At 40.0% G+C, this 25,252-nt stretch overlaps 1 protein-coding gene across 2 annotated transcripts; it reads right to left on the bottom strand.

Moving 5' to 3' along the window:
- Positions 1 to 9,468: 9,468 nt before the first annotated feature.
- mlxip (MLX interacting protein) lies at positions 9,469 to 25,130 on the bottom strand. 2 transcript variants are annotated; one of them, XM_068703644.1, is made up of 17 exons: positions 24,567 to 25,130; positions 20,675 to 20,781; positions 19,934 to 20,019; positions 19,651 to 19,740; positions 19,484 to 19,525; positions 17,391 to 17,631; positions 17,180 to 17,269; positions 16,909 to 17,003; positions 15,335 to 15,926; positions 14,886 to 14,992; positions 14,580 to 14,685; positions 14,380 to 14,495; positions 14,152 to 14,259; positions 13,906 to 14,033; positions 13,675 to 13,798; positions 13,069 to 13,198; positions 9,469 to 12,109 (listed from the first exon to the last, which is right to left on the bottom strand). In XM_068703644.1, exons 1-17 carry the CDS (start codon positions 24,887 to 24,889, stop codon positions 11,985 to 11,987), a joined length of 2,610 nt encoding a protein of 869 aa, XP_068559745.1. In that variant the 5' UTR covers positions 24,890 to 25,130; the 3' UTR covers positions 9,469 to 11,984. The 2 variants fall into 2 exon arrangements, with proteins under 2 accessions (XP_068559745.1, XP_068559746.1); XM_068703645.1 differs by having other exon boundaries at positions 17,391 to 17,562.
- Positions 25,131 to 25,252: the final 122 nt, after the last annotated feature.

Below are 25,252 nucleotides of genomic sequence, written 5' to 3'. Positions count from 1 at the left end.
CTTCAGGTTTGATGGCATCATAGCAACATTCAACTGCTAAATATCAGATGTCTAGATAACTTTGTGGCAGTTTGCATTGCCTTCCTACGTTAAACCACTGTGGCGCACAGTGCCCTATATGCAAAATAGAAACATTGACAACAAGATTTTTTGGACGATAATACCACAAAGGCGTCATCCACTGAATGATGGCATGCAACAAAAAAATCCCATTTTCTGATATATAAGCACATTGTGTGCCAGTTAAGGAGCATTAACTCAACAACACAAGGACAGAATTCAAACCATGTCTTTCAGAAAAGGTAAGCTGTTTTTAAATGAAAGTTAATTCATCAAGGATTTCTGTTTCCGCAAAAGTACTGATTGATTGATTGATTGAAAAATCTGAAATGAGCTTATAAGCAATATTTTCTTACAGTATATTATTCTCTCAGTATAAATCAGTTTTGAATTTGAGATTTTGATTCGAATTAAATTTGAGCAAGCTTCCGGCTGACTTGCTATGCAAATGTTATTTGTGTATCTAACATATTTTTGTGTGTCTAACCTCCTGCAGAGCTCCTGCTTTCCTGCATTGGGATTGTGATCTTGTTTGTGGACTCCCAATTATTTGAATTGAAGACGATTCGGGAAAACACGAAAAAGCTGGAAACCTTTAGCTTCTTGTGTGATCTACAAAAGGCGGAAGAATTTTACGTAAGTAAACGCATCATACTTTAACTTTAACATTGACAGAAGTTTTCCTATTTTTAGAATTTTATTTCATAGGAGATGTATTCAGTGGTAAAAGCCAATTAATGTAATAGAACATGCAGATACTACAAAATGAAGTTGCCTCCTCACCAGGAACGTAACTAAGTACTGTACTTAAGTACTAATTCAAGGGTTCTGCTTTATTTGATTATTTCCATTTTATGCAACTGTATACTTCTTGTTAGTTACTTTTCAGATTATAATTTTCCAAACCCTGTATCACCAAATATGATGATTTTTAATTAGAATTCTTCTGATAAACTGAAGGATGACGTTTTCGTTTTCAGTGTTGGGAAAATTATCCTACTTAAGATTATTAAACTATTTTAAAACAAGGCTGTTTCAAGAAAAGTTGACTTTTTAGAGACAAGTGGTTCTCACAGGATTGACACCACAAACATTTGATGATTTTATAGAATATGATGCATTGCTGTAGATTAAACTACCTAACATAAAGGATTTAAAAACATCTACAGCAGTAAAATGCAACATACACATTAATGCAGCAGTATATTGATCCAGAAGTATAATATAGCACAATGAGTACTTTTACTTTTCATACTTTGAAAACATTTTGCTGTTTTAATTAAGCACATTTTGAATGCAGGACTTGCACTTCCACTTGAAGTGGAGTATTTTCAGTGTGGTATTGCCACTTTTAATTAAGTAAAGGATTTCTTTGACTACAGCTCCTGTTGATAGAGGGACCTTTTGAACCCATAAGTTATGATAACTCACAGCTTCTGAGATCTCCATCATTGATTTTGTCATATTGATTCTCACTTCCCCTCCAGGTCAAGAAATTGTTTGCAGGAGAGAAACCAAATACATTGAAGCTCATTGAGGGTATAACTTTAGGAAACACCACAGAAGAAGTCAATGCCTCCATCTGTGCTATCAACGATTACCTTGACAAGCACCTGCCGACAATCTTCGCGATGGACCCAATGCTCACAGAGCACAACAAAGGCTTCATCCTCAACAAGACTCAAACGTTTCTTAAACGGTTCAATGACGCTGTTGGTCAAAATAAAACCCTTGCCTTGAAACAATGCCACAGAAATGTTACAACGTCAAACCATTACACTATGAAAGTAAGAGGCCTTCGAATAATTTACTCTACCAGGCGATGGGTGGAGACTGTCGCAGTCACAAAAACCTCCTGTATGAAAAACTTGAGAAAAAAATTTAACTAAAACAAATTGACAACATTGATATATATTTATCTTTGTATTTATTCATGATATGTTGGTGTCTTATTTACGGTTAATTTATAGTATTGATGTTATTTATGTTGAATGATGTCTTCCAAATTGCCTGTAGCCTGATTAAAAGTAGTTGGCAATAATAAAATAATTGAATCAAACCACTTTTATAATAAAAAAAATGTCATCTTTGATTTCACTGCCAGAAGACACACACACACACACACACACACACACACACACACACACACACACACACACACTTTTGTCTTGAAGGGAGGCCTGCCAAGGAGAATCAAATAAGAAATTGGACAAGATTTGAATAATCTCTCCGGATTGCATGAAATTCCTGAAGCCAAATATTATTTAGCTGGGTAAGACTATTACATGGACTATTACATGGATTCTGGCGTCTTTGCCTCTAGCACAGCATGTGTCAAGGATGGCCCGAGACATTGAGCCTGTAAAACCTTACAAAAGTGTGAGGCGTAGCCCAGCTTGCTGCAGCACAAATATCCTGCACTGAAACACCCTTGAACAGGGCCCATGAAGTGGCCATACACTCTGTGGAATGAGCCCTCAAACCCTGGGGGGGAGGGGGCAGTAGGGACAATGGCTTGCCTTTGTGGGGAGTGGCCCAGGACACAAACGGCTGACCCACTTTCCTGAAACCTGCCGATCTACTCACATACACATGCAGTGCTCGCACCAGGCATAAAAGTGTTTAGCCTTTGCTCCTCTGAGGAGGAGAATGGAGGTGGGTGAAAAGCTCCACCGTAGGACATCTGTAGGCTGACTTCACCACCCTAGGCACAAAGACCGGGTTGGGCAGCAGACAGACCTTGGCTAGCCCTGGAGAAAATTGCAAGCAGGAAGGGCGAATGGATAAAGCCTGTAAATCACTCACGCACTTTGCTGTGGTTAAAGCTAAGAGCAACACTGTTTTAAGTTAAATTAACTTCATCCTTACCGCTTCCAAAGGCTCAAATGGGTGTCGAGAGAAACACAATCAACAGATCCCATAGAGGAACCAGGTGGCCTGGAAAAGGGGAGCTTTCATAAAAGGTATGTCATAAAACGACATACTAAAGGATGCTGCCCCACAGGCTTCTCCCCAAAGCCTAAATGACAGGCTGAGATACTTGCTAAACAAACTTTAATAGTAGAAAAGGCCTTACTCTAACCTACTAATTCTTGCAAGAAACACAGCAGGTCAATCACTGAACACTGAAAATAAATGTTGTGCCTCAGCTCGCATCACTCTTCAATAACCCGCCATTTACCACTGTAAAGAGAGTGAGTGGAGGCGGCCCTCACACTCTGAATGATGTTAATGACCCGTGCAGGCAGGCCTGGGTGAGGGTGGTAGATTTACCCACGTGTCTGGGAAAGAAGGTCCTTGTGTATGGAGAGAGGCCACGGCTCTAGGCCCTGGCTAGATTCAGGGATATCAGGCTGAGAGGGGGGGTGCATAGAGCAGCACAGTTGGCCAGGAGTGGGCCAGCGCATCCACACCCAGAGGTGCATTTATGTCCGACAGGGAGAAAAACAGCAGTCAGTGAGCGAAGAGATCTACGTCTGCCTGGCCACATTTCTGCCAAACGTCTTTCACCACCTGTGGGTGGAGAGTCCACTCTCCGTACACCCCTGCACCCCTTTTTAAAACGCCCGGAACATGTGTTGCTCGAAGGGACAGGAGCCTGGTGCTGCTCCACACGATTATCCTCCGAGCCAACCTGTGCAACTGCAGTTGATGTACGCTACCACAGTGGTGCTGTCTGTTTTCACCAGGACGTCGCGTCCTTGGAGAAATTTCAGTAAATGCTTCAGTGCATAAAACACTACCCAGAGCCCAAGAGGTTTATGTGAGTCTGGGCCAGCTTCGGGTCCCAGGTGCCATTCACTGCTCAGCCCAACATGGTTGCTCCCCACCCTGATAGGGAGGCATCCGTTGTCAAGATTATCCTAGATGACACCACCCCCAGCGGGACACCTATCAAGAGAGCCATCGAGTCCCCCCAAGGGCGGAGCACTACCACGCACGCTGGTGATATTTTCACTCTGTGCACTGCGCGCCACTGGTCTGCCCAGGCAGTGTGTGGGCTGAACACATACTGCGGTGACGTCACCTCCCTTATCTGGAGGGAGCAGCCTTCCTTCGGAGGAGTGTGAGCTCCTTCTGCGGTGATTATGGGGCCATGACATTGTTTTGTTATTATTTTGTTTTATTATTTAAATGTATTTCTTTGTTTGCCGAACTGGGTAGAAGTGCTTGGTGACACTGCCTTACCTCCTGTCCCTGATACTCCTCCCCTTGAACGTTTGGGGGGAGAAAGTGAGAAAGTACCTCTGGAGAACTAGAAAACACCAGGGACTCTGAAATAAGAACTTGTCCCACCTCTAGCCTCTTTTTTCGGAGGAGGAGAGGAAGAAGCAGTAAGCAGAGGTCAAAGGCTTCACCTTCTTGTTTCATGAGGGTGCTTGTCTCTCTCATTTTTTCAAGAGCTGGACTTTTGGCTGGGTCATATGCCGCATCCATAACCTTTGCCTTCTGAGCATCACTGAGGCCTAAGAGATTTAGCCACAGGGCCCTCTCACCTGAGACTGCAAGACCCATTACACGACCGCTGCCTTGCACTGCACCGTGTGAGGAGTGTAGGATGAGATCGGTAATCACACAAATCTCATCCCATAGGGCCGGGTTAGGTGCCCCAGAGTCCAGCTGCCCGCACATCTCCTCTAGGATTTCCGCCTGGTACGCAAATAGCAGAGTCATCACATTTAGAGAGCACACAAACTGTGCTGCATATTTATACATTCTCTAGAAAACAGAGGCGGTGAGGCATTCCATTTTACGAGGCAGAGAGATGTTTGAGAAAACTGCGAGAGAGCGACGGTTTGGGTGGAGGTGATAAGCCACTGAAGGCTCCACTGCTTACTCTTAAACGGACTGGACCAGTACCTGCTCATTTCTTTGATATAGGTAGGCACTGCTGGCAGAAGTTGTTTTGATGGCGGTTGGGCTGGGAGGTTCTTACTATCATACAGGTCTCGCCACCCCCCCCCCCACCCCCCGTAGCATCCTGGGCTGTTGTACGGACCAATCGTGTGAGTACATTAAATTATAATCATGAAACAAATATTTTTCTCAAAATTATATGTGCAACAATTATTGGCACCCCTTCATTTAATATTTTGTGCAGCCTCCCTTTGCCAAGATAACAGCTCTGAGTCTTCTCCTATAATGCATTATCAGGTTGGTGAACACATGGCACTGGATCTGAGACCATTCCTCCATGCTGAATCTCTCCAGATCCTTCAGATTCCGAGGTCGACGCTCGTGGACTCACCTCTTCAGCTCATCCCACAGGTTTTCTATGGGGTTTAGGTTGGGGGACTGTGATGGCCACGGCAAAACCTTTTGTGGTCGGTGAACCATTTTTGTGTAGATTTTGAGGTGTGCTTCAGATCATTGTCCTGGTTGAAGGTCCATCCACGGCCCATTTTAAGCTTCCTGGCAGAGGCTGTTAGGTTTTCATTTAATATCTGCTGGTATTTGATGGAGTCCATGATACCATGTATCCTAACAAAACTTTCTGACCCCAAGACTCAACTAACCTCTGCAATTCTCCAGCTGTGATCCTTGGAGATTCTTTTGCCAGTCGAACCATCCTCCTCACGGTGTGTGGGGTCAATGTACACACGCGTCCTCTTCCAGGCTGATTCTTAACATCTCCTGTCGCTTTAAACTTCTTAATTATTGCCCTGATAGTGGAAATGGGTATTTTCAACTGTTTGGAGATTTTCTTATATCCATTTTCTGATTTGTGCAGCTCAACAACTTTTCGTTGCACATCGTCACTGTGTTCTCGGGTCTTTCCCATAGCGATGAATGACTAAGGGAATTTGGCCTGTGTCACCTCATATTTATACCCCAGTGAAACAGGAAGTCATGGTTGACCACTTAAGAGTTCCTAATCAAACAGGTGAACTTAAAAATGTAAAATATGACTGGAATTATACTTCAGTTAGATTTTAATCATGAGATTTTTCACAGCCTGTTTTACTCATATTCACTAAGGGTGCCAATGATTCTGGAGGGCACTGTATATATATTTATCCTTCACCCAGCAGCTCCTAATAGGAAAATGTTTATTGGATAACTCCAAGAATGTGAACAAAAATGCATCATAGGCCTGATTAAGATCATCGACATACACCTCACCCCAGCTGTAGTTTTTAAGCTCCGACTTTAAAGCTTCTTATTCTTACCAGTTTACAGCAAGGCTCACTTACGCCAACTGGACAGCTGACCTTTAAATTATGTAACATCACAAAAATAGGAAGATGATCAGTGATATCAGTTAAAAACAAACCACTTGTTAATTTGTCATGAACCATTGTAAAAATGTTATCAAAAGTGTGGAACTTGCCTTAGTTATCCTACTATGTTTGTCAATAAGAGGCCAGAGACCAAAACTAAACATTGCATTACAAAAGTCTGTTGTTAATTTGTGTTCTTTCCATTTTAACAGATCAATGTTAAAGTCACCACAAACAATAACTGATTTCTTATCACATACTTTACCAAAGATATCAATTATGGTATTCATAAATTGGTCAATGCAGGAACCAGACGTTCTATAAATGCAACTCAAGAATATTCTCTTAAATTTAGTAACTACATAATATCATAGACAACTGTGCTATCGATTACCTTTCATTGAAAATGTTTCTATACATAAAATGCTACACCACCACCACCTCTCTTACTTATCTGATTTTCTTTGAACATATCATATAGCCTTGTAGAACAAAGTCAACACCCTTTTCATTTGATAACCAAGTCTCTCTTATAGCAATAACTTGAAATGTATGTTTTAATGACTTTAAATAGTCTTTGATCAAAATTTGAATAGAGGTTTCTGCTATTAAAATGTATGATCGAGAAACCCTCCAAATTTAGATTATTAAAGTGATATTCAGTATATTATTCAGAATTTGATTTATAATCATATACAAATTTGCAAATATTGTCAAAACTAAATGATTTATGTTCAGTCAAATTTAGAAAACTTAGATTTGACTCCTCACATTTTTTTGTTGTTACAGCTATTCTCAACTAAGTTTTTTTTCGTTTTCAGAAAGATCATTTCACTCAGTTTCTGCAGTTGATAAATAACAATATTCCTCTGTCATTTTATGAAAAACAAAAAGTGATTTAGAAATAAGATTTGCAGAACTTTTCGCTGCAAGCTACAATCAGACTCTATGACAGGGCATACTCCACAATATGACATGACCAAAAAAAATAGAAATAGAAATATATCTATAAACAGATGCAAATTCTTGGTCTTACACTGGTTGCTGTGATGAATGCGATGTTGTTCCTTGCCTTGATACATTTTGCAACATGCCCTGACCCACACCTGACTATAAATATTGTCACTTATATTGATCCAGTTCTGCCACATTCAGTACCACAACCACCTTGGCTTGCTCTGGTGGTCCATTTAACCTTATGAACACTTTTCCATTCCTTGTCCATGTTGCTTGAATTTAGTTTTGCTTTCTGAGGATACGACCATTCCTAACTATTTCAGCAATTTTCTTTGTCAGGTGCTCATTTACATACACCCCAGTAACCTTACGTTTTTTTTAGAATGCCTCAACAGTTCAACCAACCTTATGCTTTCAATTTGCAACCTGCACAACAATCATGGTTTTAAAAAAAAAAATCCTTTTGTGGTAGTGTGACAGGCTGATATTTGCTGTGTTTCTAGGTGAATGTTCTTACTTCTCAGAAATTATGATGTTTAACCTTGAGTGAAGGCACTTTACAAATAGTTTTAATGTGTGCAATTTAAAAAATGGCATAACTATGTTTGTCCGGCATTTCTAGGATTTGCGGACTTTCAGGGCCTGGACCTTTATAGGGGGGTCCGGGTCATCCTCCCCATGTATTTATTTTGATAAACAAGCTCTATTTTGATGTTTTTATATGTACATGTCTTAATTATTGAGAAAATTAAGTGTGTACCACCAAAAAAACAGTTTTCTATTTTCCAGATTAATTATGCATTGTAATGTTAAAAATATTAATAGTTGTTGGTAATTAATATTATATTGAGTGCAAACAATATACTTCACAATTGAGGTGGAAAAAGAGTTAAATCTATTTATGCTATAGGCACATTACGGTATGTGTAGGCTTTTTTTAGACAGATTCTTAAAGAGGGAAGCCCCAGAAAGTCAATTTTAATCCTGAGCTTGTATGACTATTTCTGAGACAGCGAATACGCAAGGGAAAATGTTAAGATGTTGATCTTTATCTAAGGAGTCCTAATAAAAGTGATCATCGATGGAAGGATGGATCAGAGAAAGTGTCACATCAGAGACTCTGCTGCTCACTAAAGCCTACTGCTGTCATGAAGTGCTGTGCTGGTAAGCATATTGAAGTGTGACACAATATTTTAAACCAGGTAGCCTTACAACTTAAACTTTGCCGTTGCACAACACGGAAACTCTCTAGTAGTGACTGCACGCTTCTATATGTGTGTGTGTGTGTGTGTGTATTCATCTCTAATCTGTGCTCTTTCATGTCACTGCTGCAGTCATCATCTTCCTCTGCCTGCTCAGTGCAGAAGCAGCCTGCGGACTTGTTACAAAGGGGACACATACCAGGGCATTCAACCGAACCGTTCAGCTGATGCGGAAGGAGATATCGAACACTTTGAGCCTCCTCCTCGTAAGCTTTTTAAATGCTTTATTAAATCTGTTTAACCTACAAATAAAAGTAGCTCTAATCAATATTGACATGCAGGAGTGTTAAGTTGCAAAATCTCATCTGTCATTACTGAAACTTTTTCCATGCACGAGAGCATCACTTGAGGAAACGTAGCCCACTTGGGTTACTCTACATCCCTGGGTGTTACTCACTGATGTGTACACCTATACCGTACTGACCAAGTCTGTCTCCTGCAGGATGAACCTGGACAGCTTCCCAACATCTCCTGCCTCTCCCTGAACACTACTGGGCTGGCCGTGCCGGAGCAGCAGCTCTTCACTGCTCATCATCTTTTCTCCTTCCGCTGTAACATGCTGCAAATGTCCAACCTGACCCCGAAGCTGTCGGAACACTTGCTGATGACAAGCCAGTACATTCACAGTCTGGAGAAGCTGAGGGGCAGACTGGCAGTCTGCAACCTGCCCCCCTTAGAGCCGAACATGGACTATTATGTTCATGTCAAATGTATGCTGGAGCTTTTGTACCAACAGCTCAGCAAAGCAAAGTTTTGATTTCCCTGCTTAGTATGAATGTTGCATTTATTTAAGTTACACAGCTTTCAATTATGAAAACATACATTTTTGTAATCCAGTTTTATGTGGATGAGAAGGTAAACTTGTTCTGAATGTTACTGCATAGTTCTTATTATTATCAGTATCTGATAACCAAGTAATAATTATTTAAAAAAAAGTGATATTTATTGAAAATAAACCAAGTCAAGACTTACATTTGTGTTGCTTTTATTGTGAGTCAAAATCATTTAAGGCATCTTAAAACGTTTTAAGAACTTTGGAAGTGAACAAAAAAACACTCAGATGCAGAACACAGAAAATATCTTTACTTCTTAAATCAAATGAAGTAAAACTCTAAATTGAATGAGAACCAACATGGGCAGATCCAATCTGCAATGATATACTGTACATTATCAGGTACAAACCCCCTCTCACTGAAGAAGCAAAAAGTTGGAAATCCAACCTGGTATTACAACATTTTGAAATCAGAGGATGAGAAAAAAAACAAAAAAAAATAAAATTACCACACAAATGCCAAGCTGCAGTGGAACATTGGGGATTTCTGTCATAATTCGTAAGGCCTTTTTGATTTGCATTACCGTAACGTGTTGAATTTTGATGACTGCCTTTACTGTCTTACTGTAAATTGAGCAGTCTTTACATCAACAGGTAAATTATTTCTATCTTGTAAAAAAGTGAAATCGACAATTAAAAACAATCTGCAATTCAAAATAAAACACTCAAAAAGCTCCAAATTCTGTGGTGCCATTTGCTACCGTAAAACTCATAGTAAACTGAGTTGTTGTGCAGAAAAGAAAGTAAAAACACAAGTCACAAAATCAATGTCTGCCTGAGGAGTGCTGAACCACAAATGATAATAAAAAAAGACAAGACTAATTAGCCTGCAGAGATCACTCGACTTTAAGGCTGCACGTCAGACATGCAGACTAAATCTGCACATTGTCTAATTCTCAAGCAGTCAACAGAGCACACTGTCAAACATGATTTCAGTAACACAAACAATTAACTGAATGGACGGGTAGACTACTCTTTATATATGGCCTTTGCTCTGTTTCTGTGTGCTGTATCTTTTCACATGGCATACTGATTGTTTTCTCCTGTCTGTCATTAGCACACCTTATAAATTAGTGTAATTAGGAGGGGACAAAACAACAGGTAAATCAAACCATGTGATGTAACCTGTACCCTTATACGGACATGTTTTCCTGCTGTAAAGGACCCTGACAGTATTGTTCATAGCTGAATGGAAAACAATTACGCTGACCAGCGCATCCCTGAGTGACCCACAAAGAACAGGAAGACGCCTACAACTACTGTGCATTCAGTTAAGATCTTGAAACACTGTACATGTGAATATACTGAAGTATATAAATAATCTGTACTGCTATTTCAGTTATGCTCCCTATGAGGGCTTTAAGTAATATCTCTCCATTATGCTGTGACCCGCCCAGTAGAAACCCATGTACTGTATGTAACATACTGTATTTAAGACGACTGCTTTCTTGTACAATTTGCAGTTGAACTTACTGGAAATGGGCTAAGCAAGCAAAGTAGGAGGGAAGATATTCAGTATGGGTGAGATCCCACCAAGAAACCACTATTGTTAACAGTCTAAACAGCATTCACCTGAGTAAATGAGGGGTGGAAAAGACAATTATGGACTCAGCTTTCTTGTGATAATCAAGCACCAGCCCACGAGCGACTATGTTTCAGACAATCCGATGTGAAACCTTTCTGGGAGGTTTCAGAGCTTTCAAAACACAACAACTATACTGTCAGCTAGTCCTAATAAAATCCCACATTCATCTCATCTCCTTGTGAAAAAAGCATCCTATCCATACACTTTGTACAACTGAGTGAGTACATAAAATGAACAGTCATGCAATACTTCCCTTTTTAACACAATGTTGTGTTTTTACATTATAAAAGTGATTCAAATTCAAATATATATTGTTCAAAAAGCAAACAACCAGTACCACCTTTCACTAAAGTATTTAGTAACTCCTTAAGTTTAGTATTAGCTGCTGTCATTCAAATAAAATATCAGAAAAGCCACAATTGTTATAAATGTAATGTCAAAGATCGGCCTCCCTGTGTGCATCATTCCCAAGAATCTCCAGTAGGATCTGGCTCAAATTGCGGCAGCGGCAGCTAGCACTGGCACTTCTTGTGGCAAGCTCAGCTGCCATGACTTGCTGCGTCAGTTGCCGGATTTAAGGCTTTATTTTTCATAATTTGACAATACATTAAGGTCCCTGAGAGTAGTCTATATTAGCTAAATTGAATCATAACGATTAGCCATAATATTACAATTCGTCATTTTTTAACGAAACCAATTACAACTACCAGCAGTCATACGCTCAAGGACCTTAATGTGTTGTCACATATTGTCAAAATACAAAAAATAAAGGCTTAAAACCAGCAACTGCTGTGGCAACTCCAAAAACTGCGGCGGGAAGTCGTGGCAGCTGAGCTTGCCACAGGAACTGCCGCAGCTGATTTGACATTGCTCTTTCTCAGAATCAACATGATCATCGTACATACAGAGTAAAAGTAAGCCAGATCTAGCTTACGTTTATCATTTTATTTTAAGTCATGCATCTGTGGAAGAAGTGATGACCTTGCTGAATGTCTATAAGGTAAACTAGTGATATGTCATTTTGATGATTGCTATCAAAAGGTTCAGGTGGCTTCTGGGTCACCCCATCACCTCTGAGAGCAAGGCCACCCATCTGTATGTGTGACGGCCTGGGTGGCTTCTTCAGGCAGCAGAGACGGATCACTAAGTATGGACGTGGTTGTGCTCAGCTGGCGGAGGGTACTCAGCACCACTGAAAAACAAGAAACCACATTTTAACGACCACAACCTGACTGCATAAAACAGCATTTTGAAGCTAACTGTCATGCTATGTATCTTTAAAGAGTGCTACACAGTAGGTATGTAATAGATTCACAATTCCCAAAACGGATTGTGATTTGGCAGCTCGATACCTCAACTATACCTCAACTACTTGTAATAGGTGAGTGGGAGGAAACCGTCTCGGCCTAATTAAAAAAAAAATCTTTATGGAACATGTTAATGTGCAACACATTGTTATATCTAATATTTTCCAGGAAACTGTGAGCAATTTGTCATTTATCTTGACTTTTTCATAACTGCTGCTTTAAACACTCCCAGGTTTTCCAGTATGCATAAGAACCCTGTGTGTCATGCTACAGACAGTAACTCAGGGGAATTCTAAAGATTTTCTTTGACTGCAGGTCATTCATTAAATCTAAGGGGACCCCCCTGCTAAACATGGAGTAAAAAGCTGGAGCGATAACCTCCTTAATTCTTAAGTTTACTGCAGCCCAGCCTCCAATGAGCAGCAAACACTGTGACTTCAATGATAGAAATCTTTTGACGTCACCTTCATTATCAGATCCACTCAGTGTCATGGCTAAAGTCAGACTGAGTCAGGAACAAAGATGTAATATTTTGACCAAGTGGGAGGTTTAAAAAAAAAAAAATTGGAAAGTGTGATAATCACATTAAATGAATTAATGCATCAATAAAAATGAGAAGCACTGTTGAATTTTTCATATTATGGTTGCTTGATGACAGCTTGAACCAAACAGAGATAGTGACAGATAGGAAGTATAAAACCTTGACTAATTTAAGTACACACAGTGGTGATCGAATGCTTTGACGCTGGAAGGAAGTCTCTGCTGGGCTGCAAATGATCCAAAACTACTGATAAGACTGTGTTGGTTTATGCTGGATGTTTACAAGAATTAGTAATTTACTCACTGGGTCTGAGCGCTGGAAGGGAGCAGTGATGATCAAGCCATTGCAATGTGGTCTGACACAGCTCTGCCCTGGTTGTAGTTGACACCATCCCATTGAAAGACTCAAAGAGAGGCTTGATAATGATGCTGAACTAGAATGGATGATGGTCAAGGATCAGTTATACTTCAGAGTGAGACGAATGCAACTCTGCCTGACCAACTGTCTGAGTCACAGAAGTCTAACATGCACGTCTTTAGCTTTTACCACTTCATGCTTCAATCTGCGGGTTGCTTAACCTAAAAAGTATGCAACTAACAAAATCAGAGATTGTTTTTAAAAAAGAGCAGCACTGCATATTGTACATAGGGACAAAACATTACGTGATCTGTCAAGAGATCCTTAATGCCCCTGACATCAACAACAACAACATGGCTATTGCATTTGGTAGATAACAACAAAGCAATTACCCTTCTAAAATACAGCGTCACTGGTAAAATTGTCACTGTACATTTTTGGTACATTTGTAATCATATGTGAATCATTGTAAAAATGTGGTCACTGAATAAAGTTTAAAAGAAGTATGTCTATATCAGCAATCAGTGTCAGTGCTCCTTTATTGAAGGATACAATCCAGAACTTCCAGTTCTGAAGAGTGCGGTTCTTTACATATTCATTGAACTTCTCCTGCATGTGGTCGAAGCGATTTCGCCTGATAGGGACCCCTGTTGCAGGCAGCTGTTCCTGACACGAGCTGTGGTTAAGCAGTGACAAGAAACAGAAACAGTTGAGAATGAATGTGTTGAGTGCAAATTTTGTATATCCGAGGAGGGGTGACGCATATACAATGTTTTAACAAACCTAATGGAGGTGTTGATCTCCTCTATCTCCTCTCGTAGCCTCTTGACCTCTTCCAGCATCTGCTGCCTCTCCTGTTGGAGCTTCCAAATGTGATCCACAGTCTTCTGCAATGTGACTGCATTACTGATCTAAATGCACAAAGTAAATGAATATGGTAGGAAGGGAAAGCGCAAATCAAATACTTTATAAAAACTGTGCACAAACATGGCCAAAAATAGTGATGTTTTATGAGACACACAGACTTACATTTGATTGTGACTTTAGAGTTGGGACCAGGTTGCAGAGTGTTTTAAAGCCAATGTTTATGTTTGATCGTCTCTTTTGCTCAGCAGATATGTATGTTGTCCTCCGGCTCTGTCACACAACAGTAGTGGAAATGTTACACACAGGCGTCCTGTGTCTTAATTCATTTTTTACATAATGTATCGAACACACTAGCAAACCATTTATGTTGAGAAACATAAACACTCAAACCTGATTTTGTTCATTCTTTTCCAAAGGTGTAGTGCTGCTGCTGATCAGTGACTGGGGACTAGGAACTTGATCTAACCCATGCGGTGATCCTTGACCTGATCCAGACTGACTGTGACCTGGAAAAAAACAAAAAAAACACACTTGTAACAAGTTGTGGGCTTTCAGTAATGATGTACTTTCTCGGTAGAGTGAAGTCTCACCGACACAAGAGGAGGCTTTCTGACTTTTGCGGCTGGAAGACTTTCCTTTGGGGACAATCGGCTGAGGAGACTTCTGTGTATGAGACAAAACGTGAAATCCAGGAGTCTGAGATACATGAAAAGAGAACAAATGGACAAGAAATTAAAAATCACCTAAGTTTTAAGACAAGTAAAGTTTTGATTTCACACTTATGAATTATGCACATCACAGAAAAACAAACAAAATGTAAATGTTGCAGTTTTGTAATTTTCTATTGGCAACTCAATAATGTGAGGACCCACTGTTAAGTAAGATCTGAAACATACCCCTCCAATTTGAGAGGGAGTGATGACCACTCCAGTATTACGGACCACATCTGCTTTCAGAGGCGATGGTGTAACAATTACAGCATTGGCATGACCTGGGAAAGGGGCTGAGAGGATGAACATTGACAGTAAGTCAGATTTATGTGCTTTCATACGTGAACATCCATGAATGAGTTTTTACAACTGGATTTCCTCTGCCTTTTTCATCTTTCATTTGTTTGAACAAGTTTTAATTTAATATCTGGAAATTTAATTTTACAAAAGATAAGCTATTCTATTAAAACAAAAGCAGAGGGCACCCTAATAGTTAAGTGGTTTGGGTTAAGAAAGGCTTGAGCGCTATCTTGTGGTGATTAGGTTAAAGTAACAAAGCTCCACTTACAGATCAACAATGTTAAATGCACAATTGCAGAACCAAAATCTTGATCTTGAGACCAGAAACAACAGACCTGTGAGGATGAGGTGGGAGGGGGGGAGGGTGTTAGCAGGAGCAATCCTTTGCACAGGGCGGTTTTTGTTGGCACTGGATGACTGAAAGGGCCGAGGCAGGGCGAAAGTCTGAGGGTGTTGGACGCGTGTGGCAGTTAATGAAGCCAAAGGCTGAAGTTGTGAAGGAGGAGGTTGTGTGGATATGGAGCTATAGTCTGAGGCGTGGCTGAAGGTGGTTGCTGCATCGCTGGGTTTAACAGTAGAGGAGGTCTTGTGTGTAATCACAGATGGTTCAACAGTCTCATCCAGCGCTGAGGTGTTGTCCAAGGACGATGGAACCATAGGTGCTGCTGAGGCCATGTCCTGACTTGGAAGGCACTGTGCCAGAGGGTCATGGGATAATGGCTGAGAGACTGAGGAAACTGCTGCTTGATCTCTGTGTGCCAAATGCCCAGGAAACAGAGGCAGGTAGTTTTGTACATAGGCAGCAGCATCACCACCACCAACTGCACCACCTGATCGACTGGTTTGACTGGCCATGGGAGAGGGGATGGGCAGGGGGCCAGGAGGGGAGATGTTGTTGCTTGTGAGCATGGAGGACATTAACTGGGCCTGGCAAGGGATGAAGGAAAGGGAACAAACACACTTAGTCTCTTTCCTCTAGTGCAAAATGAAACATTCGAGACCCAGTTCTATGCAAGTTCATATTAGCTAGAATTTTATTTTGTGCTGGTTAAGATTATGAAAAGAAAAAAAAAGAACATTTTCACAACTCCAACCAAGTTGCACTAAAGAAAACACAACTTTTCTTAATTTAATTTTATTGATTTGGGAGGCTAGAGACAAGAGACTGTGACAGAATTGTGGATAAATCTGTTAAACTAGCAGCATTTATATCAGTCTTTCTATTCACTCAGTTCAGGCTAATGCAAAATGCATATCTGTTAAGCCAATGTTTCATTCTATTCTATCCTTTTTACTTATATATACGTTAAATATAATATATGTTCATGAACATGCACTTAACTACACTAACAGCTGCTGCAAAATATATCTTTGGTACGGCTCCCAGATACAGTTACTGTTGTCTTTTTGTTCCTAAAAGTAATATATTATTATTGTTTTATTTGTTTATTTTTGAGCCCTGAATATTTAGTGTTGAGGAAATGGGGAAGCGAATGTCAAGGTCTGTAAGACTGTATGTTCCTTCAATGTTGAAATAAAAGCTATGATATAATGTTAAAAGTCAGACAAGTAACTACGGTGAAGCTGCATTTATGGACCAAACAGAAAATATGGCAAAAGCTTCAAGGAGGACTACAGCATGAAAGAAAAGAAAAATATTTTGAGTATTTAATTCTCAAAAACGAAGCAGTTGGAGGAGCAGGTCATGTATGAAAAGTGCTATGTAAATAAAGTTTAGTAATATTATTATGTTACAATTGTTTTTTGTGTAACTACATTAAGACAGAAAAATGTGGCGAAAGTACTCACAAAATGACCAAAAAAACATCAAGGAAAAATAACACGGCCCTTGAACAAACTCTCATCATGGTGGTGTGTGTTAGGAGCAGTGCCTTGGGTTTGTGTTTACCTGCGACTGTGAGCTGCTGCTGGGTTGAAGGGTGACAGATGGTGCAGTGGGTGAAACAGAGGGGAAGGTGGGCTGACGGAGGCTGTGAAATAAGTCTGGAAAAGAGTCTCTATGTTAGCTAGAGGTTAGTAAAACCACACTACTTTTTGTGTTAGGCTAAGCCGACTACTTTAGTTGAGTTACAAGAACATGTGCGCTTGATTCCTATAAAGTGTGCACTATTAGTGAGTGTGCAGTACTACTGCAGCTATGGTTGGTGCCTTACTCTTACCTTGCAGTGGATCAAAAGAGTCCATGAAATCTAGGTTGGGTTGTAAAGGGATGAGTCCTGGTTGGATCATGTCTGCGTTCCCTGCATGTGCTGTGGGAGGCAAAGAGGCAGAGGTAGAGAGAAGACATGCCAGTGGTGGCCACAGTGAACAAAAGACAACCGTAACAAATCAATTGTTAAATCACCTAACGATTTCATAAAATAGACTCACCAATCTCCCTTGGATTAGGCCAGGCTATGGGCTGGTGCGAGGCCAACGTAGAGAACAACGTGTCTGAAAACTCAGACATCAGGACATCCATGTCAAAGAGGGGGTCCATCTCCATAGGGGCAGGTGTTTCATTATGCCTACGAGGCAGGCGGCGCACAGCAGTGTCTTCATCCTGATAAAAGGAGACACGGAGCATGTCTGGAGAGACTTCCCCAAACAGCGATAACTGCTCCTCTGGTCCCTTTGAGTGTTAAAAATGCAACCACCAAGCCAGTTAATGACACACAAGCATGCAGTGTTGAGTACAGCCAACATGGGATGGCACTGAACTAATTAACAACAATTTGTCTCCACACTTCATGCACTAGTCTTAAAAAATAAATCTGTATCTATATATGGACATACAGTGCCTTGCATAAGTATTTACCCCCCTTGGACTTTTCTACATTTTGTCATGGTATAACCACAGATTAAAATGTATTTTATTGGGATTTTATGTAATGGACCAACACAAAATAGTCCATTATTTGGAAGTGGAAGGGAGGGGGGGGGGGGGAATATTACATGGTTTCTAAAATGATTTACAAATAAAAATCTGAAAAGTGTTGAGTGCATATGTATTCACCCCCTTTACTGTGAAACCCCTAACAAAGATCTGGTGTGACCAATTGCCTTCATAAATCACATTTGCAAGGCACATCATTACTACATAGGGTCCACCTGTCTGCAATTTAACCTCAGTATAAATACACCTGTTCTGTGAAGGCCTCAGAGTTTGTTAGAGAGCATTACTGAACATACAGCATCATTAAGACCAAGGAGCTCACCAAACAGGTCAGGGATAATGTTGTGGCGAAGTATGAAGCAGGGTTAGGTTATAAAAAAATATCCCAAGCTTTGAACATCTCACGGAGCACTGTAAAATCCGTCAAAAAATGAAAATAATATGGCACAACCGCAAACCTACCAAGAGAAGGCTGTCCACCCAAACTGACAAGCCGGACAAGGACAAAATTAATCAGAGGAGCAACCAAGAGGCCCAGGGTCACTCTGGAGGAGCTGCAAAGATGAACCATAAAAAAATGTGGGAGACACAGCAAACATGTGGAAGAAGGTGCTCTGGTCAGATGAGACCAAAATTTTACTTTTTGGCTGCAAAACGCTATGTGTGGCAGAAACCCAACACTGTCCATCACCCTGAGCACACCATCCCAACAGTGAAACATGGTGGTGGTAGCATCATGCTGTGGGGATGCTTCTCTTCAGCAGGTACAGGGTACTGGTCAGAATTGAGGGAAAGATGGATGGAGCCAAATACAGGGCAATCCTTGAAGAAAATCTGATGCAGTCTGCAAAAAACTGGGGGCGGAAGTTCATCTTCCAGTAGGACAGTGACCCTAAATATACAGCCAGAGCTACAATGGAATGGTTTAGATCAAAGCATGTTAATGTCTTCAAATGGCCCAGTCAAAGCCCAGACCTAAATCCAACTGAGAATCTATGGCAAGACTTGAAAATTGCTGTTCACAGACGGTCTCCATCCAATCTGACTGAGATTAAGCTTTTTTGCCAAGAAGAATGGACAAACATTTCCATCTCTAGATGTGCAAAGCTGGTAGAGACATACCCCAAAAGACTTGCAGCTGTAATTGCAGTGAAAGGGGGTTCTACCAAGTATTGACTCAGGGGGGGTGAATACATATGCACTCAACACTTTTCAGATTTTTATTTGTAAATCATTTTGGAAACCATGTAATATTTCCCCCCACTTCCAAATAATGGACTATTTTGTGTTACTTAAAATCCCAATGAAAGAAATTTGAATCTGTGCTTATACCATGACAAAATGTAGAAAAGTCCAAGGGGGGTGAATACATCTGAGTCTGTCACTAAGTTACAAGCTAAATTAAGTGAAATTAGTTAAAAGAATTTAGTTTGCATTGATTAATTACAAAAGTATGTAAGTATGTGACGGTGACCAGTTTAGCATGAGTTAATTCCATTCATATTAACATCTGGTTGATATTGATAGTAATGTTCATCTTGGTACTAACAGCACTTTGGTGGGTTGAGCATGATGCAGTTTATCATACCTTAAGCAAGCTTGAGAGGTCATCATCCTTGTGCTTCTGTAACTATACAAGAGAACGTGAGTGCCACATTAGATAAATATTAATGTTTTATGACCAATCAAACAAACAAGACACATATGCAAAATACACAGAATACCCCAGAACTATTACAATATATAATACAATACCCTTTTTTTAAAGTATGTTCTCCACTTGTGGTATTCTCTGATGACGATTTCAATTCGTCTTTTCCAGCATATCCCATCTGGGGCACTGCCCTGCAAAAGAAAAAGGAGATGATCCATAACAAACACACCACACAAAGAAAGGAAGTGACAGAGGAAACATAAAAGTCAATGACAAGTAAGTGCATAAGAGAGTGAACATAACATCATATCCATGGAAGGTTTTTGGTGACAAGAAACAAGGCAAAGTCACTACTGCTGTTTGATCACATTTCTCTGTCTTTACCTCTGCAGGACGATGGACGTACAAATCCATGGTTCCATCCAGGGGAGTTGCAAAGTGACAAACAGGATTCTCCCTTTTCTCCACATCTAGGGGTAGAAAAACATTCTTCAAGTCACCCTCAGTTGAATTTCAACTTTTTTTGTTTTTACTGGTACAATACAATAAAACAAATGAACATATGTTGCAGCACTAATTGCTTATAGTGGATGAAAGGATGGTCATAGCTCAGCTTGTAACTCAAGAAAAGCTTGACCCAGTTTGTATTTATTCTAGGACTATGAATAAGATATGCTATCAGTCACTGTCACAAAACTGCTCATGGTATGTAAACAAACCGATACTATTGCAGCAAGTTGCAAAGACGGCGCCAATATTTATCTTGAAGTCATGGAAAAAAGAACCCAGTTCCATACTGTAATAGTTTATGAATTTACAGATAAAGCTGCTGGAGTACTGTGAAGTGTAGATTCTAATAAACATAACCAAGAAAAATAAAGCCTGGTGAAATCATAGATACTGAAAAGGGCAATATGTGCACAAATGTAGATGAATCAATATAAAGAATCTGATTTATGAAAGAGTCTCTCCACTATTACTGATTACATATTCTTGAACCAGATCCTGATGTCTCCACACCTGCTACAGCTTGATTAAAGTGTTAAAATTCAAGTCACTTAAATACAATAACAATAACAATACCCTCTACACTCTATGCATACCAAATGAAAGAGGAACTCTTACACTGCATATACCAGGCCCTCCATATGGCGTTGTTGAGGCGGATCTTGTCTCTCCAAAGTAGTTTTAGACCTCTGAAGTTCTTCCATTTGGGAGATACCAAATTACCACTGAAAGACAAGAAAGTTTACCGTGAAATAATCTCACAAGACATTCTATGAAACACAAACAACGGCTTAACTTGGACAAGTAGATCAATATCTCAACTATAACTAAAACCCTCACGGTGATCTCCTTTGTGCTATTAGCAGAAGAAACCTTGATATTCTCCATAGACTTTAAAAAATGCTTACTTTCTCTTGTACCCCACAATAACACAACAAACTGGTTTGTTTTATCATAAATTTATTTTGCTCAACTTAAAATAACTTGACACCAGCAGGAAGAATGTTGTCTCTGTCAGATTCTTTTAAAATGTCACGTTACAAACCTGACTTTGACATCAATACAGATGTAATTAATAAGGGTGATGCCTTCTCGCTGTAACACTGAACCAGCCATATCACTCAGTAAATGGTAAGAGAGCCCCGTTTGGTCCTAATACCAAAACACAAGGCTCTTCAACAACATGTCTATTTTACAAAAAAAATGACAAAATGACAAAAAAAAAATAATTACATTTTAAAAGATATTTGACATAAAAAAAACTAAAATAAAGCTGAACTCTACCCTGAGAATCCGAGAATAATTTGAATAGAAAAAGTTTCAGGTCACCTTGATCAACTCTGGCTGTGTACTAAAACTACTTAAAGAGATAAGGCAAAACAAACAAGCAGGAACCTGACAAGATCAAGCTCAAGTCAGAATGATAGTTACAAGTGTGATGGAAGACAAGGAATCAAATACACAGACAGGAAACACACACAAGCTATTAAATGTAAAACAAGGAGGCATATATGTGAAAGTCTTCATAACAGCACAGTGACATTTCTGGAGCTGTGGACAATCTGTAAAGAACATTGTACATTTTTGTTTTAATTCAAACAGGCGGTATTAAACAGCCATAATGCCCTCCGCGCTCAGATTCAATCTGCAATGTTAAAGACCACGGACCAATCCAGAAATCCCAAACCTGAATTTCAACTGCCACATTAAGACAAGTACAAAGTCAGCCAACTTTCACCTGAAGAATATATCAAGGATTAAAGGACTTATGTCTCACTTGACCATGCATTTATCTTCTGTAGACTCGACCACCATATTGATGTTTTTACAAGTCACCCTAAAATAATCGATTAGAAAGCTACAGCTGATTCAGAATGCTGCGGCTCGAGTCCTCACTGAGACCAAGAAAGTGGATCACATCACTCCAGTTCTGAGGTCTTTGTACTGGCTTCCTGTCTGTCAAACAAATTATTTACAAATACATGGAAAACTGCAGGTCTGCTGCAACTCTCAGTTATTTTAAATCAAGGCTGAAGACTTTTATTAAATCAAATAATTATTTATTTCTTACACTGCGCCTTTTATTATTGTATTTTATGCCCGTCTCATTCTATTTGAGCTTGTATTAATTTTCTATTATCTTGGCTCTTTAATGTGTGTTGTAATTGTATTTGAATGTCCTTTTTGTGGTGTGTTTCTTTTGCACGTTGTCTCGGTGCTTTAGATGTTTTATGGAAAGCACTTGTTGCTGAAATGGCTACATACAAAAATAAGTTTAACATCTGAGTGTTTTAATACTTCTGCATGAAAACGGTAATATGCATCAAACTTTAAAAATGTTTGTCAAACGACATGACTTAAGTTGACGTTCAAGAACATCAACCTGCTTTGATAAGGAAATGCTTATTCCTATCCAAAAGGGTTAGCTCAGTTTCCCTCTTTTCATCCTTCCACTCCTGTAACACTCTGTCCTTCCTGTGCAGCCTTTGGCCATTGTCATTTGTGTGCTTACTGTTTGTACGAGTACTCTGTGTCAGTCATTGGAAGAAGAAAAAGCAGTTTCAACAAGTCCAACTTGTGCATAGACTAGAGAAGAGCCAGCATTATGGGAAAACATTGTTCTTGTTCTGAGTAAAACCTCTCTTGTGTACATAAAGTCTTTACTTCTTTGTTTGGAATGAATGACAACAGCAGAACAGTAACTGGTAGTAGTGCTTTCCAGGCCTAAAGATAGTCCCCCCGATGAATCCAAGTAGGTACCATGAGCAAAGTCAGAGGGAATCCTCTGAGCAGCTGGCTCTCCACCAACGCTACAGTAAAACAACAGCTGTAAACAGAACCATGGGTAATGTGAGCCCAGCATTTTATTTTACAACTCATCTCTAAAAGGCAGGGTTGGTAATCTTGTAACTAGCAAGAGTAAGATAGATTTTTTTTTTAATTATTCAGCCGAAAACCAAGTCCGGTGCTGCCAAACTCTTTTTCCAATGAAATAAACTAGCAGTACTAGCTCAGTTAAGATCCTAAATCCAGCAAGAAAGTCGCCAAGTCGGCAAAACAAACCCTTTAGGCCTCCCTCCACAGCCACTCCCACAAAATGATCATAATTGGACTGGCGTATTACGACCATGCGAAAGCCGCAGATACAGGACTTTTTGTTTTTGTAAGAGCATTTGATTCGTTGATTGATGTCAGGCTGTACTGATAATATGAATAAAAATAATTAAGATTACCAATCCTGCCTTTAAATATCTTAGTAACATCAACTGTATTTAAAGGCAACTTTCATTTGCACCTTGTAGTTTGTGTCTTAAAAACATTGCCTGAAGCCTATAAACTTATCAACGTTCACCATTCTGGTTTTTGTCTTTGTTTGTCTTTTCACACGCCTGCATTATGAGTGACGTCTTTTAATTGACTCGTCACTCTCAGTTTACACAATTATCGACGAAATACTCTTTCATGCTGTTTGTCAGACTACCTAAAATATTTGTGGGTATTTATTTGAGAACTGGTCCCTCTTCAGTATTTGTCACATTTTAGAGACAAAATTGAATTGACTGATATGTGAAACAATTCTTTTCAGAGGACCCGGCACATCTAATAGTGTGACTGAAGAAGACTGGAGCGGCGCCTGGTAGTATTTCAGCACTATCAAAACAAAACTGTAATCTGTCATGACAGAAGGCCATATTTCAGATCCGTCTGATAACTGATAACATGGCAAGACACGCTTAAATTCTCCTGGCAGCTAAGATTACTGTCATTCCTTATTGTTTATTTAAATCCTTTCACCCTAAATTAGAACAAAGATCTCTCTTTCAAGAGCATTGAGAGTGTAATCTGAGTTCATCAGGCTCCGTCTTCAGTGCTCATAAAGTCTGAGTAGAATCCCACAAACCAGTACATTTCCTCAAGTACTGAATTGAAGTACAAGTTTGAGGTGATTGTGCTTTAAATATAAATACAAGACAAGCTTGTAAAATACAATGCATTGTTTAGGATTAAACTAGTGGTTTACAACCTTTTTGGCTCAAGTCCCCTTACAAAGCAGGATCAAATTCTCAGATGGCTTAACAAATACCTGTTGGGGCCCTTCTTCTTTCGTACCCCATTAATCATTTCATGAACCCCCAAATTTATATTGTGACCTTTAGGAGAGTCTAAATCAACTGGACAAAACTATCTTATTGTATATATGTTAAACCAGGCTGAATCTTGATAAACTACGACAGAAGAATGCTGCCAATGCATTACTACTAACAATCTGATAATGTCATCAGTCATGGGCTCAGCAGACCTTCTTCCTTCACCACAATCATGAGTGGTCAAGCAGGAAGTTACATGAAGACAAGACTCGTGACAGCAATTTCACACTAGTGTGTCCAATGCCTGACTTTTTTTTATCTGCACATGATTGAAGTCAGCTCAGCTGGGTGAAGACATTAAACAGTGAAAAATAAAGTTTCAACGTGAATACATGGCGACGAGATGCGTTATAATAACATACCTGTACGCAAGAGTCATGCACTCAAAGAGTTTGGTCAGTGAAGCGTCTATGGAGAGATGTGACATCCTCGCATTGCCAAAGTGATAGGTCTGACAGGTCTGTTTGTTGACAGTATCGAAGTCATAGCCTTTCTTCGGAGGGTGCTCGATATGGAGCGATGACACCATGAAGTGTCCGCTGTGGATGATCTGAGACTCCAGCCCGTCTAACCTCTTCAGGCCCAGCAGCTGGGTCTCCGAGTCCGAGTCGTCATCCTGCTCCTGCTTTATGCTCGATGGCGGGCGACGATATGTGTGCCGTGAAGACATCTCTCTAGTAGCCATGTCGGTACCTCACCAGACAAATAGCTAATGTTAGCCAACAAGCTAGGACAATAAACCTCTCGCTTTCATCAGGCTCGCCAGGAAGACGCGGTTGCGGAGGACTTCTTGGTTAAAGTTTGTCAATTTCGTGCCGTTGAGTCCGAGTTCTCGGTTCACTCATTTTTTGAAGCTGTCTGTAATAATTAGCCCAAGTGAACTTGTTGTTGTTTTGTTAGCCGAGTCGCAGCGACCAGCTGACAGAAAAAACCCCAGCTTGCAGACTGTTTTCTGTCCGGAGCAGGAAGTTCCTGTCTGAAAGTGTTTCTAATTGGTCGGAGTCAGAGCCCCACCCACCGAAAGACTCAAAATAAACCTCAAAGCAAA

This window comes from Cebidichthys violaceus, unplaced genomic scaffold, assembly GCF_023349555.1.
Source record: "Cebidichthys violaceus isolate CVI_PGR_0920_01 unplaced genomic scaffold, fCebVio1.0.p SCAF_9, whole genome shotgun sequence".
Taxonomy (NCBI): Eukaryota; Metazoa; Chordata; class Actinopteri; order Perciformes; family Stichaeidae; genus Cebidichthys; species Cebidichthys violaceus.
The sequence above is the reverse complement of the archived record's forward strand: the minus strand, read 5'-3'. Positions and strand labels throughout refer to the sequence as shown.